The sequence below is a fragment of the Lagenorhynchus albirostris genome, chromosome 15 (genome assembly GCF_949774975.1).
Source record: "Lagenorhynchus albirostris chromosome 15, mLagAlb1.1, whole genome shotgun sequence".
Lineage (NCBI taxonomy): Eukaryota > Metazoa > Chordata > Mammalia > Artiodactyla > Delphinidae > Lagenorhynchus > Lagenorhynchus albirostris.
In genome coordinates this window covers 43,119,376-43,139,884 of record NC_083109.1, presented here as the reverse complement: position 1 = coordinate 43,139,884, position 20,509 = coordinate 43,119,376, and the positions used below count along the sequence as shown (strand labels likewise).

The following is a 20,509-nucleotide window of genomic DNA, read 5'->3' as shown; positions in this document are numbered from 1 at the left end:
ATCTTTCTAGAACCTAGAATGAAGCTGGAATTTGTCCAGGAAACCTGTGCTGTAGGCTTTTGTGATCTGAAATGTAGACATGACATGGGCAGATAAGAACAGACCTGAAGATCCTCCCAGGGGACCGTCGCTTGATGGTGTGTCATGTGACCAGAAGGACTAGTGTATTTCCCTGGGTGGGGCAAGCAGGGTGTTGGAGCAGAGCGGGGTTCTGGTGAAACACGGTGTGGGGTAGGGGGGAGAGCATGCCCGCATGGCGGGGCTTCTCCCTGGCTTGTTAACAGCTCCTTAAGAGGCATGGCTTCAGGTCTCCAGGTCTTAAAGCGAACGTGAATTCCTGTCCTGCCCGCCCAGGCTTGTGACCCACGCGATGGCATCTTGAAGTGGTATCCTGGTGTAGGTTCTTGTAACTTGGTGTGTCCACGTATTAGAATCTCAGCGTTGCCTGGGAAAGTGTTAGAAATGCAGAATTTCAGGAACTACTCCAGACCTACTGAATCAAACTGCATTTTTCAGCAAGATCCCCAGGTGAGTTGCACGATCCTTAGCATTTGAGAAATGTAGTTGGTTTAGGAATGGTTTGTGGAGGAGGCTGGCTTCCTGAGGCGATGTAAGTGTTGGGAGTTCAGATTGGCTGTGAACGTGGAGAAGTTGTTCCAAGGAGAGGGCTGGAGTGATAGTATCTACAAGTTGTTGATTCAGTATTGGGGAAACATAGGAAGGACAACAGCAGTAGGAATGGGGGCCATGAGGAGAGATGGGGTGCTGGGCATGAGAGAGGGGCCGGGAGAGGAAAGGTGAACTAATGCTGCTGGAGTTTGCAGGGGAATCAGAAACGCTGCTTGGTGCTCAGGGGTGCTGCCTTGTTTAATCCTCACAAGAACCAAATGAGGTCGACTTTAGCTCCATTTTTCTTTGTCAAGGAGACTCAGCTTAAATAACCTTCTCAAGTCTGTAGGTCTAATCGACTGAATAGTAGCAGAGTTGAGATCCTGGGGCTGATGTATACGGCGGTGTAGATACCCCTGGAAGGTCTTAAGGGTTTAAGGATTGGTGTGTTCTCAGTGACAGGTGGACAGGGCAGCCCTGTTGAATGAATAAATGGATGAGCGAGTGAGCGAAGATGACTTTGGTCCTGAGGCACGTGGATCAGTCAGTGTTGGTAGCTAGGAGTCTGGTGAGGAACAGAATGTTGCAGCTAGTGGAATCCAGATTTTGGCTTTCAGGTAGGAATGCAAATGAAGTGGCTGGTACGAGGGAGTTTAAGGGAAAAGCTGGTTCATTACATGGTCCTCAGAACATCTTCATTAGAGGATGAATGAGGGCCATGAAGGTTTCCCTCCTAAGTTACCCAGCGAGCGGCTGCATTTTCCCCCCTGTTTAACCTGGATTTGAGGCCTTTTGGGGACAGGGGCTGTGCCGAGGGAAAGCCCAGGGACGGGAGTGGTGGCGTGGACAGCAGGGCCTGGCTCCCTGGAGATGCTCAGCAGGCATTTGTTGACTGAGAGGCCTCGTCTACGGGTGGGTAGTTCATTTATGGAACAGGTCACATATCCTGGGTTCAGTGAGGGTCAAGGTCAGGGAAGCAGTAACACGTTTAGCTCTTTTTTTTTTTTTTTTTTTTGTGGTACACGGACCTCTCACCGCTGTGGCCTCTCCCGCTGCAGAGCACAGGCTCCGGACGCGCAGGCTCAGCGGCCATGGCTCACGGGCCCAGCTGCTCCGCGGCACATGGGATCCTCCCAGACCGGGGCACGAACCCGTGTCCCCTGCATCGGCAGGCGGACTCTCAACCACTGCGCCACCAGGGAAGCCCACGTTTAGCTCTTTTGGGAGTTAAAAATAGCTGCCCAGAGTTTAAAAATAGTTTGAGAAGGAAAAGAGTTTTCAGCTGAGGAGGAGACTGTCCACTGCAGGTGTCTGCGCTTCAGAGGCTTTGGCTCCTTTACTCTGGAACCCAAAGTCAAGGAACAGTCTCGGGTTATTTATATCGTACATTCAGTTCAAAACTGAAAAAGCCTTTGAGATATGTTAGTAAACACTGCTTTCTAGCAGAACCACGTGTTAATAAAACCAGCAGAGATCCAGGAACACTCCTAGTGGTTTTTTTCCCCTCTTTTCCAGTTTTATTGAGAAATAATTGAAATACACCTCTGTATAAGTCTAAGGTGTACAGCATGAGGGTTCGCTTTACGTATCTCGTGAAACAATTATCGCAATAGGTTTAATTAATAACCATCCTCTCATATAGATACAATAAAAAGAAAAGGAAAAATTCCTCCTTGTGACGAGAACTCTTAGGATCTACTCTCATAACAACTTTCCTGTGTATCATGCAGCAGTGTGAACTGTAGTCATCATTGTTGTATATTATATTCCTAGCGCTTATTTCTCCTGTAACTGTAAGTTTGTACCTCTTGACCTCCTTCTTCCAAGTCTCCCTCCCCCAGCCTCCCGCCTCTGGTAACCACAAATCCGATCTCTTTTTCTGTGAGTTTGGCATTTTGGGGAAGACACCTATTTTTTAGACACTCTGTTAAAGAGAAGGTAATCTTCCTCATCTCTAATTTGAATAGCTGGTGTTATATCGACTGAAGTTTTCATGCTGCTGGATCCTGCACAGGAACTGAACCGACAGTTCTCACCCCTGCTGTAAACGGGCAGTTGCAGGCTTAGTGTGATGTCGGCCCTTGTCTTTTTCTTCTTTTTAAAAATCATTTAAATGAAGAGGCATCTTGAGACAATATATCATGCCCATTACTATAGTACAAGTCAAGTTTCCCATAATGTTAAACAAATTCCAAATAAGATGACCGTTACTATTTCTTCTTTCCAAATTAATGTTAGATTTAGAAAAAAAATCAGTGAGCCATTTAAGTCCATACTCGTGTCAATTAAAGACCATTAAGTAAGGTCTAATTTTCTTAATTGTTCTCCAGACTACAAAGGGAGGCTTTGATCTCGCACTGCCTGTTCCTTGATTCGACTCCGGAGAAACTTGAAACCTAAAATTTCCCAGTTGACAGCTGGATGGAGAGTCTTTTGTTTTCACAGCGCCCTCTTGTGGGCACTTCCCCTCAAGCGAGGCCCTGCGATGCCTCCCTTTGCTCTGTAAGTCAGCGCTGTAGCCTCTCAGACAAGCAGCGAAGTGGCTCTCGGGGACCCTGGCCAGGAGGGCAGGACGTCAGCCAGTCGAGCAGCCCCTTCCTTCCCCACCTCGGTTTGGTAGACGATGGCAAATCAGTCCTTGGTGGGAGCTGCAGTGGGGTAGCCGGTTTTCCCTGCTGGGAACCCCGTAGGTGTGGGCACCGTCCTGCTGCTTCTCTGGGTCCCCAACCGACTTGAAGCTGGGACCAAGCCAGGCCTGGATCTCAGCGCCTCCGGACCTGCATTTTCTAGGCCTGTCGTGCGGTCACATCCACCAGTGCCAGGCCCCCCGCCCCCTCCGGGGCCCCCTGAGTCTGGAGGAACTCCAGCTGAGTTAGCTTTCTAGAGACTAAATGAGGAGTAAAGTAGCAGGTGTGGATTTTAACCCTGGGGAAGAGTTCCATTTTGAAAACTTTGGGGTTTTGTTTAAATATGATATTTTCCATGACTGTTTTAGCCTCAGACAAAAGTATGAGAGAAGAGCCTTCCTTTATTCTTCCAGAAGCTTTTGGAAGGCTCTTCTTTCTCTCCAGTGGCACTCTGTGAAGTGGTTAAAAGTGACATCTGCCTTTTGTCTAATCAGAAAGAATTAAAGAAATGTTTAGTTTTCCTCCTATTCCATATATAGTGGTGAACATGAACCTCAGATGGTTAGTCTGGAGCCCAGAGTCCCCCTGGGATTCCTGGTTCTGCTTCTTCACAGAGGGGTGTGCGTGTGTGTGTGTGTGGGGGGTCTGTCGGGGGGGGCCCTTCCACGTAGGGTTGGGGCTTCCAGATTGATGTCGAGAGCGTGGGAAGAGGACTCGGTGTCTACTCCTGCAGAAGCGCAGGCTTTGGCTTCAGGGAGGCCGGGTGCAGATCCCACTCTGCCGCCCTCTGTGTGCCCAGTGACCTAACCTCTCCCCCTGGACAGTGGATCTGGGACACTACTCGCCCCGAGGACTGATCACAGACACGGTGTGAGCTGCTCTAGTTGAAGGTTGAGTTAGTTATCTGAATGTGGGAAAAGGATCAGAAAATATCAGCTCGTAAAGCTGAAACGGATGAAACTTAACTCAGAGTGAAGGAGAGTAATGAGAGGGTCCTCTGTGGAAGCGGCTGGGTTGGAAGGATAGTCTGTACGTCTTTGACGCCACCGAGGAGACGAAGTCTAAACAAGGAGGCAGGAAGACGGGGCCTGGAGCGTCCCTGGCTGACAAGCTGTGTTGGTAGCAAGGATGCCTGTGTGGGAAGGGGAGAGCACGATGGCCAGTGGTTGTCAGCCCCGTCCCGGGGTGGTATCTGGCTGGAGGGCCCAGATGCCTATGGGGAGACGATGGTGTGTCTTGAGCTGGGCTCACCCGGCATCACCCACGGAGACTTTGCGGGGGACCCCACACCTTTTCCTGGCTCTGACTGAGAACCTGATCGTATTCCCTCTCCGGTGTCTCTTCAGCTGCTGATGTGCCTTGTTTTTGAAGCAGGGAGGTGTTCTGTGTGCCCTTTGTGTCCTGGTCTCCCATGCAGGGAGGGGGCAGGGTCCAGTGTGAAGGCAGGAGTGGGTTAGAAAGCTTTGGCTGGTCCCCACCCCAGCTGGGTGTAAGGAGGATGACCAGGCATCTTGATTTGCTTCTTTTACATCGATTGTGTAGGTCAAGTATTTGTCCTTCACCCCCCTTCCATTCCCCAAAGCATCCTAGTGCAGTTGTGTGGTGCGGTGGATGTGAACTCAGGCCACCGTAAGTGCCAACCCAGGCCCTACACAGCTCGTCTTCCTGCCCTCTCCATCCTGGGCAAATGTCCAAATAGGAAAATGCACTGGATTCTGACTCGGGAGAGCCTGGCATCCCAGCCTCATCTGCACCTACTCATCACTCAGCTCTGTGAGAGCCTCCGGAGAACTTACTTTGATGAATGGCCGTATCCTTAAAATGATGACATTGATTTGACATGGTTTTTGGGACGTAACTTTCTGGCTGCTGTGACATTGAATATTTAGTTTCTGGAAGGTCTGGTAGCATGAATCACTTTATAAGTTTATTTAATTCTGAAATGGTCAATCATCACGCTTTAAAATCGTCTTTGTTTCTAGATATGACGTCACTTTGCCTTGTTTACCTTTTTCTATTTCAGGAATTTTTTGTTAACTTAAGTGGGAAAAAGGATGGGGTTGCTTTCTGCTTCATTAAATCAAATGAAGGAAATCAGAAAAGTTTCCTTTTGATTAAAAACTAGGGTATACACTTATTCTGTTGTTAACAGCTCTGTAGTTCTTTATTTGCATGGTGTAATCCTTATGAAAGTAGGATTCAAGAACACTGTCAACACTGAAGGAGTTTTTATTAAAATCCATGGTAATTGTATCTTTTGTGGTTTTTTGTTTTTTCTTTTCTTCTTTCAGGTTTTCAAAACCCTTGGCACAGATGTCGTGAAGTCTGCATTTGAAGGTTATAACGCATGTGTCTTTGCATACGGGCAGACCGGATCAGGAAAGTCATACACCATGATGGGAGATTCTGTACGTTTACACTGTGTGGGAAGAAAATTTCTCATTATCTCTCTCTGGACTGATAAAAGTATCTCTCACCTACGTGGTCTGTACTAACTTGCTTTTCATGTTCTGATCATTCTTTAGCAATAAGGTAAAACTCAGTAATAAGTTGGACGAAATTTCCTTTGAGAGATTTTAAATTAGAAATAGTTTTAAGTTTATAAGCATGAATAATGGATGGGAGTCTCAGTTCATTTTCTGTTTCTAAAGGCTTTATAATCTTATCAAAAACGTATGCTGGGCCTACAAGTAATTTATTCTTCTTTTCTGCCAACCCAACAGTTGGAATAAAATTATTGAACTCTGTTCTATTTAAAATTATTCAAAACATTTTTCCCCAAGAAAAATGTAAAAAAAAGAGTCTCTTTGGTGGAAAGGTACCACATAAATCCAGTGAATACATAAAAAATGTTAGAATTATACAGGTTATGTAGAGTCCACATAGTTATAAATATAGTATGTGGAGTCTAGTAGTTATGCCGTATAAATTAAGAACCTTAAAGTTATACTTGCCCCAAAATATGGCAGAGGAAGAACTAGACGTGATTGTAGGAACTTATCCCATTCTGTGTTTTCTCGAGACCTGGATAGTGCTTGTGTGTTTTACTTTTCTCATGTCGTGGTTTTGAAAACTGTTCACTGCGTCTGAGAGGCGCCAGCCTGTTCTAGATGTGGGGGGACTAGCAGAGGATGGCTGGGTTTCCTGCTGACAGGCTCGGTGGTGCCTTGAATGCTACAGGCTCGATGGTTAGTGGAAGAAGTAATGCATTAAAGGAGGACAGGTCTTTCCAGATGTAAGCCTTTGAGTGCATGTGTCCTGGCTTCTTAAATCCAGGCATTTTCTTTCCAGGAGAAGAAAATAAACGCTGGGCAGTGAATCCTCAATGCTGAGAAGTAGGGAAGAATAAGAGAAGAACAGACAATTTCAAGAGTTTCACATTTCCTTTTACCATTACTTCTCTCTTCCTACTTTCCTACTGTGGCTTTGGAGAAAAAAGCCTTCTCTAAAAAATGAAATTTACATGTTGATTCCCTCTTAGCTAGTTTATGTAAGTTCAGCAAAGCACTCATAAGTTACAGCTGTTTTTCTGACCTTACAGTTGAGTACCATTTGGGTATTCTTTTTTATTTTATTTTTTAAAGTAAGAAGAAAAAATGTGGTGAAAGGCCCAATTTTTCTTTATAAGAATTGATACTGATTTAATGGTATCAAGGAAAAAAATTCTCCTAAACCTGTGATGATATATATATATTTATTTTGGGGATGGGAGATTGGGTGAAAGTAGTGAGGGATTTCAGAAGAAAACACTGAAGCCCTAAAGTCTGGCTTTCTAACGAGAACATTTTTACCTCGTCTTTGGTACCGTTCTGAAGCTCGTCAGCGTGTCAGTGCCGACCGAAACGTGACTATTTGAAAGCTAGAGAATAAGTCGTCTTATGTTTGCAAGCCATGATTTAGCTGATGAACAGCTGATAACTGTATATTATCATGGTCCCAGCAGGTAGAAATTCGAAAACTCAATCCTCTCATTTCAGAGAGTAGGAAGCAGCCCTGCAGGGGATGAGTGCTGCGCTCTGGGCCCTGGGCCGGGCCTGCAGGCCCCTGGAGTCTGAGTCCACCCCAGCCAATTGCAGATGCAATCGTCGGTTGCTTTTATTTCAAGTGACAGCTGAGGCGTCCCTCCTTCCCACTGCAGGGCGATTCTGGCTTAATACCCCGGATCTGCGAAGGGCTCTTCAGTCGGATAAATGAAACCACCAGATGGGATGAGGCATCTTTTCGAACTGAAGTCAGGTAGGGCCCATGGCCTGAGTAACTGAGTGTGAGCTTGATTTAAGGCACAAGGAGTGGATAAAGCCTTTGGATTCCTTAGGGGAGAGTCTGCCTCTCCCCCTCCTGTGCTGTGCCGGTTGGAAGGCAAGCTTAAAGCACATATGTGTTCAGTGACTTCCTTGGGTACCATTTGGATTGGGGTTTGGGAGGCCGGTAGAGGCAACCCGCCTTGGTTGGAAACTAACGAAGGATGCTCATCTCAAATGGAGTGAGCTTTCGACTTTTCAGTGTATACCCACTTGCCTTATTCTTTTATTTGAATAGGATTTGTGTTATTCTTTATGTTGGTAGGATCACTATAAATCTATTATTTAAATAAATCTGGGTGGTTGAGGTGTTTTTTCCTCCTTGAACTTAAACCTGTGTGGGGAGGCAGTTTCGTCGGTGGTTTGGGGGCAGACGTGGCAATCAAGGGTTCTCCTGGCTGCCTGACCCCGCAGAGGCTGTGAGGCCTTGGATAGGTTGTTTAAATCGCCCTGAGCCTCTATTGCCTAAAATGGAGATAATAGTAGTACGTACCTCTGGGCTATTGTAGGGATTAAATGAAATAATCCACGTAAAGTGCTGTACCTGATACATGGTTACCACCCATAAATGTATGTTGCTGCTGTTATTGTTGTTGTTATTCATGTCTGAAATCATCTTACTGAATTCAACTCTATTTGAAATTTTTAGCTACTTAGAAATTTATAATGAACGTGTGAGAGATCTACTTAGACGGAAGTCATCCAAAACCTTCAATTTAAGAGTCCGTGAGCATCCGAAAGAAGGACCTTATGTTGAGGGTAAGAGTGAATATTTTCACAGCCCTATTCTTCTTGGGAATTTTTGTAAAAATAATAGTTTCAGAGAAAAAAAATGTAGGATAATGGCGAGATTTTAAAAATTTATTTTTGGAATCATTATAGTAAAAATTGCACGTGCTGTCACTGCACGATGTTCATTTAATGCGTTTATACTTCACTGGGCATTTGGTGATTTTGTGGGGCTTGCCAATAGATTTCCTCTGGCTTTAAGAACTCCAGGAACTTGTTTTTTCCAAGTTCCCAGGTAAGATAAGCAACCCTACAGGCTGTCTCTTTAAATGGCCTTGCATTTTAGCTGACCTTAATGGTAACATGATTATAGGGCGACTCTGAGACCTCTCGCCTTTGGGAAGATTGTTTGCAGGTTCCTGTGCTGTGTTCTCGGCCTTTGTATTGTGCTACACTAGTTGTGTCACGGTCCTTTGTGAGGAATGTCCCAGGGAATGACGGGTGAAGGGCTGGCCCTTGCGAATTATTTAAAAAATAGGCTGGCTTGAAGGCTGTCTTTGGAATAGAACAGTCAGCTCTGCACACTTCCTCTGTATACGGCTGCTGAGTTAAGGCTGGCCTATAAGACTCGCACACAGATCGACTTTCCTGTGGCTATTGTCATTCCTGTGTGTCTCGCTGGAGGCAAGGCTGAGAACTGGTCATCAATTTAAAGATGTTCCTGTTTCCATTGTCTTTTTTACCTGGTTATACCGGGTGCACCAACAGGTCCTCATCTGCATTTTAGTAAATTTTCAATTGAACTTTTGCTTTTTAATGCCCAAAGTGAAATGTGTAACTGTGTATTTGTTCTGTGGAGCGTGGGATAACTATTATTGTTAATAGTTTTTAGCCTAACTGTGCCTTCATGTTTTCCCTTTAACTGTCTTATCAGATGTTAAAACATATTACAAAGCTGGGTTTGCGAGGAGACAGAATAATCAAGCAGGGTGAAACATCCAGAATCTGGTGTAGATACTTAATGGGGATTTAGTTTCTAATAAATCTGCTATTCAAACATTGGGGGAATATGGGTTATTAAGCTGTCTAGGAAGAAAAAAAAGTAAATTGGTACTGGAGCTCAGTTTTTATACTAGGGTAAATGGCAAATGGATCAAATATTTAAAAGTAAAAAGTGACATAATGACTGCAAGAAACCCTGGATTACTTTTTTTCCTAGAAATTTGGAGAAGGGAAGCCTTTAAAAATGTTTTACTTAAAATCCAGAAGCCATGAAATAAAAGTGTTAAATTTGAAATGGTGAAACAAAACAAAACAGAAAACCAACTTTACACTTGGCAGAAACACCAGAAGCAAAGTAAAAAGACAGTTTACAATGTGGAGGGAATATTTTCAATTCAAGTTTCAGACAAAGGACTTGTTAAGTCTAATATAAAGAGCTCCTATAACTTAATAAAGGCAGCTCCAAAACCAAGGAGAAAAATGAACAAAGGATGTGACTAGATTGTCCACAGAAATGGAAATACTGATGATTTTTAAATGGAGGAAAGAAGGCTCAGCCTCATAATCAGAGAAAAGCAAAATAAAAATTCTTCAAGCTAGCATCTGTTAACTGTCCCGGCAGATGTAAGGAACCTGGTAAGACAGTGTTGAGAGACAGTCTTATACCTTGTTACTGCTGAGTGTAAAGTGCCTTCTATGGAGGACAGTTTTGTGATATCCATCAAAATTTCAAATGTGCTTTCATCTAGCAATTCCACCTCTTAAGAATTTATTTTGCAGAAATATTCACATATATTCGTAAAAACCGAAATACAAGATTATTTGTAGCAGCGTTACTTGTGTTGGAAGCAAACTCTCAACAACCTCTATAGTCTCAATAGGAGACTGTTGGTTACGGTACATGCATAGAATCGAATGCTGTGTAGCCATAAAAATGAATGAATGGGGCTGCCCTGGTGGTGCAGTGGTTGAGAGTCCGCCTGCCGATGCAGGGGACACGGGTTCGTGCCCCGGTCCGGGAAGATCCCACATGCCGCGGAGCGGCTGGGCCCGTGAGCCATGGCCGCTGAGCCTGTGCTCTGCAACGGGAGAGGCCACAACAGTGAGAGGCCCGTGTACCGCAAAAAAAAAAAAAAAAAAAAAAAAAGAATGAATGAAGGATCACTTTAACTGATACAGAATATTCTTCAATGTATTATTACACAGAAAAAAGCAGGATGCGAAACAATGTGTATGGTATGCTACTATGTATAAAAGGGGAAAAAAAGATGGCTTAATAGATATGTAATTGCCTGTATACATATAGGTTATTTCTGGAAGGGTCTGGAGAAGCTAATAATGTTGGGTTGCCTGACAGAAGGGGAAGTTGGGGGTGGGTTATTGGATGGGGGAGGGGGAAGACCCTTTACACAGTCTACTTTTTGTAGCCTTTGATTTTAGAACCATATGAATGTTTCCCAACAAATGAATGGAAAGTTTCTTTAAAAGGGATTTAAAAGAATGTGTGTTTTGCATGGAGATAGTGTTTATATTTCCCTGGCTATGATTAGTGCTGATGAGGTTGATGAAGATATCTCCCAGGTATCCTAAATACCATATGCGATAGGTATGCGTTATCAGGATTGGTGACCGACGCTCAGTGAGGTTAAGTGACTTGTTCACAACCGTGAAAGTCCACTAGTCAGCCGCAGAGCCTGGACTTGACCCCAGACAGCCCAGCTCCTGAGTCTGCGTTATAAACCACCACAGATTTGTACAGTCGTGTACTATTTCATAGAGGTACATTTCTTCTTCCATTTACTAGGTACTGGGGAGATTTCTTCACCCCCCCGCCTTTTTTTTTTTTTTCCAGATTTATCCAAACATTTAGTACAGAATTACGGTGATGTCGAAGAGCTTATGGATGCAGGAAACATCAATCGGACCACCGCTGCCACAGGGATGAATGATGTCAGCAGCAGGTCTCACGCCATCTTCACCATCAACTTCACGCAGGTGAGGGCAGCTGTGTGTGTGTGTGTGGGGGGGGGGGCTGGCTCTGTCCCTGAGGGCTTTCCCTGCTGATTGGCACCAGCTGAGGACCGACCTGTGGTGAGCCAGGAGAAGCAGAGGTGGCCGACTGCCGTTTTCTTGTTCATTAGACTTGAACGTGTGCTGTGTGCTGATTTCTCCGCGGTTACATTTGAAATGCAACCTGATGTATACCCGTAAGAAATATTTAGCAGGCTTCTGCCGTGTTCTAGACATTAAAAAACTTGCTTTGTGCTTAATTAAGTCAAAGTTTTCATCGTTGCCAGCTCTGTGGGAGATAACAGGGTTGCCAGTCAGAGCAGCTGGAGGCCAAGGTAACTCATCGCGGTCCATTATGGCTCTGTGGAACTCACCCGCAGCGCTGCTTGTGATTATTAGAGTGATATTAAAGGACAAGGGACGTCTTTAAGTGTTAATGTAGGAATTCATTATGATCTGGAGGTGGAGCGCATTTTGAACATGTGTAAATGACTCAGGGCAAATACGTTAACACCGAGACGGGTGGAACGGATGAACATAAAGGTGTGGGGTCCTCTCAGTGCCTCGCACATGTTAGGAGTTTGGAGAGGACCTGACCTGTATTAACCATTGAACACATCAGATAGAAAAACTTAACCTTTCATTAATGAGGAGGCTCAGAGAGCAAAGAAGATGAAAAAATTCTCTAGGGTCAGTCGGAACAACTCCTGATAAATTCTCTACAAATTTACCTTTCTTTAGACCTTTTCTTTTGATTTACTGTAGTTTACTGGTTTTTTTCCTCCTGTTTTCTGGTTAATGTGGAATAGATGTGGCCGTCCCTAGTTTCTAAGAGGCTTGCTTTTCGATCACAATATGGTAATTTCTTTTTGGCGTTTTGGTTCAGACTGTAAAACGTAGGTTAAAAGTCTTTGGGAAAGTAAATTTTCGGTAGAATTCAGAATCAAGGAATACAGAATTTTCACTATTTTATAATTGTGAAACAAATCGAATTTTAACATCGAATAATGGTTGAGTGATCTTTCAGATAATTGTCTATATTTATCATATTTTGGAAAGCCAGTGTGCTTGTAATGTTGCAGATTTTGGATGAGAACAAAACTAATTATTTGTTTACTTATATTTTTCTTTGTGGAATGCCCCTCAGGGCCTAGTTTCCTCATCTGCCGTGGTCAGACTCAGCCCTTTTGAGAATGACAGTGATTTGGGTAATGGAATCCGCAGTTCTTCAGAAAGTTTAGGGATCACATATGGTAGGCTTCTATTGTATTCGGTTTAATTTTTGTCATCAGGAAGAAGGCCAATGAAACAACAAAATTAAAAAAAAAAAATCTACCCTGAGAGATCACAGTGAGGAGCGGAAAATAATTAGAATTTGTGTTATAAACACATAAAACATATAAAAAATGTTACATAAACATATAAACATTGGGGCTCTTTATACCTCTTCCACTTTGCTTTTATATTTCACCACAGGCAAAATTTGATTCTGAAATGCCATGTGAAACCGTGAGTAAGATCCACCTAGTCGATCTTGCCGGAAGTGAGCGGGCAGATGCCACTGGTGCCACCGGGGTCCGGCTGAAGGAAGGGGGGAACATCAACAAATCCCTCGTGACTCTGGGAAATGTCATTTCTGCCTTAGGTGGGTTCATACTTGTCTGCTGCCTCTTCTCGTTCTTGGTGGTGTCATAGTAGCGCAGAGCACTTGGGTTTAATGTTTGTGTCACAAACCGGAGTAATAGCCTCAAGGTTTTTTGAAGCCGAATTAGAGAAAAAAATCTTTAATGATTGCCTTTAACCTCCCCCCCCCCAACTTTTCTTTTTCTCCTACAGCTGATTTATCTCAGGATGCAGCAAACCCTCTTGTAAAGAAGAAGCAAGTTTTTGTGCCTTACAGGGATTCTGTTTTGACTTGGTTGTTAAAAGATAGCCTTGGAGGAAACTCTAAAACTATCATGATTGCCAGTAAGAATTTTAAATTCTTTTTCTTCAGCGTACAGTGTTTCGTGTGAATTAACTGTAACTACTGAAGTTTAAAGTGTCTCATTAGGAAATAGCACCTTTGTATTAAAAAAAAAAAAGAAGTTTTTCTGTTCTAAAGAAAAGCACCTTCTGTGATCCAGTCTACAGTATTGTATTATTGACTCTTTTTCCCTCTTTCTAGTTACATTAACTTGCCATGTTCTTGGTTATGCAAGCCGACGTCCATGGGGAATGATTCTTAGCTTTGCTGAAAGAACAGGACAGAAACTTCTAACGCTGCTAACTCGTGGGAGAAAATCATTGTAGGGACATAGAGTAAAAATAACCCCACTTTTTTTTTTTCTATTTCAAAGCAGAAAATATGGAATTTAAAATTAAGAATCGAGAGGAAAAAGCCCAGTAAATCTAGCAAATAATAACAGTGATATATGTCTATCTTTTCACTAATTAACAGGAAGAAGCAGAAAAGATGAAAAAAATGTGCAAAGGGGAGGTAACTGTTGAGGAGAACTCAGAAATGCTTTTCCTCCTAACCACGCTCCCATGTCCTTTCCATATCCCCGTGTCTCCCTACACCCATGCCATGGAGTCCCTGTGGAGGCAAGGGCTCTACCTGGGGGTATGCACCCCAGACGTGGTTGTGTAGTCACTGAAGCCCTGAAGTTTGTTGGCATTGGGGTGTGATTGATTAACCAGAGCTTTAGGCAGAAAAGAATTAGCTGATCTACTGACTCTTTTCAAAAATCACAATGCTCTGGAGTTTTACAGGTGGTAGGTTTTGCCAGAACTTTTAAAAGGATTTAAATTTCTACTTTACATTGGAAGCGTACATAGTTTTGAAATCCTCTTCTTATATTTTCAACGGAGAAAAACTCCCTAAGCTGCAGAGGAGATTTGGTTAGATGGCCGATTCTAAACTTAAAAAGAGCGAAATGGCATTTAATTTGGTATAGTGAGCACTTTTCCTATGAGTCCTAGATAATTTTTAATATTCATGACTGTGGCAATGAATATTTAGTCTATCCAATGACCTGGGGTGAATCTGACTTTTAAATTACAAACCAACTTCGTGTTAAATGAAACGGAGCGCCGGATAAATTACTTTTTGAATTCATTCTTCACAGCCATTTCACCTGCTGATGTCAATTACGGAGAAACCCTAAGTACCCTTCGCTATGCAAATAGAGCCAAAAACATCATCAACAAGCCTACAATTAATGAGGACGCCAACGTCAAGCTTATCCGTGAGCTGCGAGCTGAAATAGCCAGGCTGAAAATGCTGCTTGCTCAAGGGAATCAGGTTGGCTTTTTCTGAGACTTATGGGTAATTTTCTTTGAGTAATGGCACCAATTTCTAGATCTTAACGAGGCACTTATCTCCGTGGTTGTATTGATTTGAGTAAATAAGTGCTAAGTAAAGCTTTGAATGAGTTTGCCGGCCTTTCCTTTACAGCACGCTCCCGTTGGCCTTTGCATTCATTATGTGCTCCGTGTGTAAGATTTTATCCACTAAACCCAAAATGATTAACTATCTAATAGTTATCAATTACGGATGGAAATTTAGCATGCAATAGGATTAGCAGCATAATCTCCATTAGTGGAAGGAAATCGAGGGGCTTGAGTAATGTTTAAGATTCTACCCAAGCATTTTATGACTTGAAAATGTATTTTAACAGAATGAAAGACTCGTTTGAGCACCTTCCTGAATCTCTGTTTTGTATCGCCCGTTATAGAAGTGGTTATGGTGATGCAGGGACACATGTGACATCCCTGTGGCCTGGCTCAGGCGATTTCCCTGGGTCTTTGTTTGATTGTTGAAACTGCCTCACTTCAGGATCTCTTGGGGTTTTCGTGAAGGAGCCTTGTCCTTTTGTGTTTTTTACAGAAAACTTCATTATAATCTGCATGGTGCACTTACCGAGCTGCATTCTGTGCTCATAGTGTGGTCCGTGCTGTTAGGTTTGGATACTGTAGTGAGAGAGAATCAAGGAGCACTTTTCATTTATTTATTTTTTAATTCTATTTATTTATTTATTTTTTCCCTGTTCAAACTTTATTCTTTTTCTTTTTCTTTTTCTTTTTTTTGGCGGTACGCGGGCCTCTCACTGTTGTGGCCTCTCCCGTTGCGGAGCACAGGCTCTGGACACGCAGGCCCAGCGGCCATGGCTCACGGGCCTAGCCGCTCCGCAGCATGTGGGATCTTCCCGGACCGGGGCACGAACCCGTGTCCCCCGCATCGGCAGGCGGACTCTCAACCACTGCGCCACCAGGGAAGCCCTATTCTTTTTTTTTTTAATTTTAATTAAAAAAACAAACAAATTTATTTATTTTCAGCTGCGTTGGGTCTTCGTTGCTGCGCATGGGCTTTCTCTAGTTGCGGCGAGCGGGAGCTACTGTTCGTTGCGGTGCGTGGGCTTCTCATCGCGGTGGCTTGTCTTGTGGAGCATGGGCTCTAGGCACACGGGCTTCAGTAGTTGCGGCACGTGGGCTCAGTAGTTGTGGCTCGCAGGCTCTAGAGTGCAGGCTCAGTAGTTGTGGCACATGGGCTTAGTTGCTCCGCGGCATGTGGGATCTTCCCGGACCAGGGCTTGAACCCTGTCCCCTGCATCGGCAGGCGGATTCTTAACCGCTGCACCACCAAGAAAGTCCCTTAATTTTAATTTTTATTGGAGTATAGTTGTTTTACAGTGTTGTGTTAGTGTCTGCTGTGCAGCAAAGTGAATCAGTTATATGTATACACGTATCCCCTCTTGTTTAGATTTCCTTCCCATTTAGGTCACCACAGAGCATTGAGAGTTCCCTGTGCTGTACAGCAGGTTCTCGTTAGTTATCTGTTTTATACATAGTAGTGTATATGTGTCAGTCCCAATCTCCCAATTCATCCCATCCTCCCCCATTTGGTATCCACACATTTGTTCTCTACATCTCTGTCTCTGTTTCTGTTTTGCAAATAAGTTCATTTGTACCGTTTTTCTAGATTCCAAGGAGCACTTTTTAAAACGTTTGAGTTAGGGAGTTCCCTGGCGGTCCAGTGGTCAGGATTCGGTGCTTTCACTATTGTGGCCCTGGTTCAGTCCTGGTTGCGGAATTAAGATCCCATAAGTTGCATGGTGTGGCAAAAAAAAAAAAAAAAAGAAAAAAGAAAATCTAGGTTAAATTGGAGTTAGAAATAAAGATACAGTTCTTCCCATTTTCCTAACCTGTGAATGGATGTCTGAAGTGTATCATTAAAAAAACCCAAAACTTTTCTTTAAATGCACACTGCTCTCTCCAGAGCAGCTTTCCCTTCAGGAAAATATGGCCCTCGAAGTCCTTGACATCCCATGAGTGGTTTGACCTGTGAGAATATCGACAGGCCGAGAACCTTGCGGAGTTTCCTGAGTCCTGGAACACACCCAACAGTGCTGTCCCATAAGCTGGTGGACTGCAGTGGGCCAGGACTTGCTCTGCACCTAAAAATATCTCCACATACATTGTTCTTTTTGATGTGGAGCTTTCCCGTGTGTGAAAAGAAACCGTCAGCACAGAGTCCCGCTGCATGTGATGTTGTCAGGCTTGAATCACTTATGACACGAGCCACAATAGTCATTTTTATTTATACCCCTTATTATTGGGATCTTTTTTCAATGTTTTAACAACATTTATCTGCAGTAAATATGTAAGGATCGTCTAAACTACTACATGTGAAGGGAAGTACTTGGAAAATTCTTGGTTTAATTTCTTGTACTTAATATGTTAATAAGTTATGAGCAAAGAAAGATCAGCCTTTTAAAATTAAACTGAGGAAATCCTCGAAAGGAGCTTTATCACATGGACAGAAAAACTTTATTAAAACTTTTACACATTCTGTCTGAGGAACGTCTTCAGAGGTGTTGTATATGCCAGTTGCCTTATACTTTGTGATCTTTTGTTGTCTTGTTTCTTTCATAGCCAAAGACCACCACAGTCATTAAAGGATTATTTTTGTTACTGTAGTTTTGGGGGTGAGGATGGAAAAGATAGTTGTCTGTTTTAGGATAAACTGAAGATAAAATTCTTTGATAAATTTAATACATTATAATAAAAACAAGAGTCCAATTTAAAATAATTTATCACACTCTGAAGCTAAAAATTGTTGTGAGACAATACAGGCTTATCCAAAATTAATTAAATTTGTGATGCTCAATAAAATAAGCAAGTGTTCCTTTTTTTTTAATAAAGGTAACATTCACAAGTTTCTTATTTATTTATTTATTTATTTATTGGCTGCATTAGGTCTTTGTTGCTGTGCATGGGCTTTCTCTAGTTGTGGTGAGTGGGGGCTACTCTTTGTTACGGTGCGTGGGCTTCTTATTGCGGTGGCTTCTCTTATTGCAGAGCACGGGCTTCTAGGCGTGTGGGCTCTAGAACGCAGGCTCAGTAGTTGTGGAGCATGGGCTTAGTTGCACCGCGGCATGTGGGATCTTCCCGGACCAGTGCTCGAACTCGTGTTCCCTGCATTGGCAGGTGGATTCTTAACCACTGTGCCACCAGGAAAGTCCAGCAGGTGTCCTTAAGTGTAAATTTTTCTAGTGACATGGCTCTATTCCCACAATATCCTATTGCAGATGCTGCCATGATTCACTGAAAATGCTACTCATATCAGAGTTCTGTTTCCGGGTTATTTGTTTAAGTACAGGCAAATAAAAGCTCCTACTTTTAATAATTTTATTTGCCTATGCAGAATGCCATGTGCATCAGAGTTTCAAAGCACAATTTGAGTACGGCAAAAGATTCTGACACGTATTTGCTTCTCCTACTACATAGATTACAGACATACAGATATATATGTAGTGGTTTATATTCACATATACATGGATATATACATACATGTGAACGCTTCATTGAAGAATTATACATATTATAAGTATACGTATCAGTGAATTTTCACAAGCTGCATTTATCCATCTAACCTGCATGCCATCAAGAAACAGAACGTTACCAGCGCCCTAGAAACTCCTCTTCATGTTCGTTTCCCAGTGCTGCCTGCCCTTCCCCTCAAGGGTAACCTCTATCCTGACTTCTTAAGGCAGAGGTTGTTTTTCAGTTTTGCCTATTTTTGTTCTTTATATAAATGTAATCATGTCATATATACTCTTGCTTTCACTTTTACATAAGTTCATATTTATGGAATTTAAAAACATAGGCAGGGAGATTGGTTCAAGATGGCAGAGTAGAGGACGTTCTCTCACTCCCTCTTGCCAGAGCACCGGAATCACAACTAACTGCTGAACAATCATCGACAGGAAGACACTGGAACTCACCAAGAAAGATACTCCACAGCAAAGACAAAGGAGAAGCCACAGTGAAATGGTACGAGAGGCACAATCACAATAAAATCAAGTCCCATAGCTGCTGGGTGGGTGACTCACAGACCGGAGAACACTTATACCAGAAGTCCACCCACTGGAGTGAAGGTTCTGAGCCCCACGTCAGGCTTCCCAACCTGGGGGTCCGGCAACGGGAGGAGGAATTTCTAGAGAATCAGACTTTGAAGGTAACTGGGATTTGATTGCAGGACTTCAATAGGACTGGGGGAAACAGAGACTCCACTCTTGGAGGGCACACAAAAAGTAGTATGTGCATTGGGACCCAGGGGAAGGAGCAGTGACCCCATAGGAGACTAAACCAGACTTACCTGCTAGTGTTGGAGGATCTCCTGCAGAGGTGGCGTGTGGCTGTGTCTCATGGTGAGGACAAGGACACGGGCAGCAGAAATTCTGGGAAGTACTCCTCGGCGTGAGCCCTCCTGGAGAAGACTCAAATCAATAAAATTAGAAATGAAAAAGGAGAAGTTACAACAGACACCGCAGGAATACAAAGCATCCCAAGAGACTACTACAAGCAACTCTATACCAATAAAATGGACAACCTGGAAGAAATGGACAAATTCTTAGAAAGGTATAACCTTCCAAGACTGAACCAGCAAGAAATAGAAAATATGAACAGACCAATCACAAGTAATGAAATTGCAACTGTGATTAAGAATCTTCCAACAAACAAAAGTCCAGGACCAGATGGCTTCACAGGTGAATTCTATCAAACATTTAGAGAAGAGTTAACACCATCCTTCTCAAACTCTTCCAAAAAATTGTGAGGAAGGAACACTCCCAAACTCATTCTATGAGGCCACCATCACCCTGATACCAAAACCAGACAAAGACACTACAGAAAAAGAAAATTACAGACCAATATCACTGATGAATATAGATGCAAAAATCCTCAACAAAATACTAGCAGATTCCAACAACACATTAAAAGGATCATACACCATGATCAAGTGGGATTTATCCCAGGGATGCAAGGATTCTTCAATATACGCAAATCAGTCAATGTGATACACCATATTAACAAATTGAAGAATGAAAACCATATGATGCAGAAAAAGCTTTGACAAAATTTAACACCCATTTATGATAAAAACTCTCCAGAAAATGGGCATAGAGGGAACCTATCTCAACATAATAAAGGCCATATACGACAAACCCAGAGCAAACATCATTCTCGATGGTGAAAAACTGAAAGCATTTCCTCTAAGATCAGGAACAAGACAAGGATGTCCACTCTCACCACTATTATTCCACATAGTTTTGGAAGTCCTAGCCATGGCAATCAGAGAAGAAAAAGAAATAAAAGGAATACAAATAGGAAAAGAAGAGGTAAAACTGTCACTGTTTGCAGATGACATGATACTATACATAGAGAATCCTAAAGATGCCACCAGAAAACTACCAGAGCTAATCAATGAATTCGGTAAAGTTGCAGGATACAAAATTAATGCACAGAAATCTGTTGCATTCCTATACACTAATGATGAAAAATCTGAAAGAGAAATTAGGAAACACTCCCATTTACCACTGCAACAAAAAGAATAAAATACCTCGGAGTAAACCTACCTAGGGAGACAAATGACCTGTATGCAGAAAACTATAAGACACTGACGAAAGAAATTAAAGGTGATACCAACAGATGGAGACATATACTATGTTCTTGGATTGGAAGAATCAATATTGTGAAAATGACAATATTACCCAAAGCAATCTATAGATTCAATGCAGTCCCTACCAAATTACCAATGGCATTTTTTACACAGCTAGAACAAAGAATCTTAAAATTTGTATGGAGACACAAAAGACCCCGAATAGCCAAAGCAGTCTTGAGGGAAAAAAACGGAGGTGGAGGAATCAGACTCCCTAACTTCAGACTATACTACAAAGCTACAGTAAT

The 20,509-nt window shown here is 42.8% G+C and overlaps 1 protein-coding gene across 2 annotated transcripts in view; it reads left to right on the top strand.

Moving 5' to 3' along the window:
* Positions 1–20,509, top strand: part of KIF16B (kinesin family member 16B) — a 280,446-nt gene that overhangs the window by 35,277 nt on the left and 224,660 nt on the right. For both annotated transcript variants that reach the window (XM_060123762.1, XM_060123761.1), the window contains exons 4-10: positions 5,528–5,644; positions 7,375–7,472; positions 8,187–8,296; positions 11,121–11,263; positions 12,755–12,923; positions 13,115–13,246; positions 14,389–14,564. In XM_060123762.1, the coding sequence (XP_059979745.1) occupies positions 5,528–5,644; positions 7,375–7,472; positions 8,187–8,296; positions 11,121–11,263; positions 12,755–12,923; positions 13,115–13,246; positions 14,389–14,564 (945 nt within the window). The remainder of the gene's footprint in view (positions 1–5,527; positions 5,645–7,374; positions 7,473–8,186; positions 8,297–11,120; positions 11,264–12,754; positions 12,924–13,114; positions 13,247–14,388; positions 14,565–20,509) is intronic.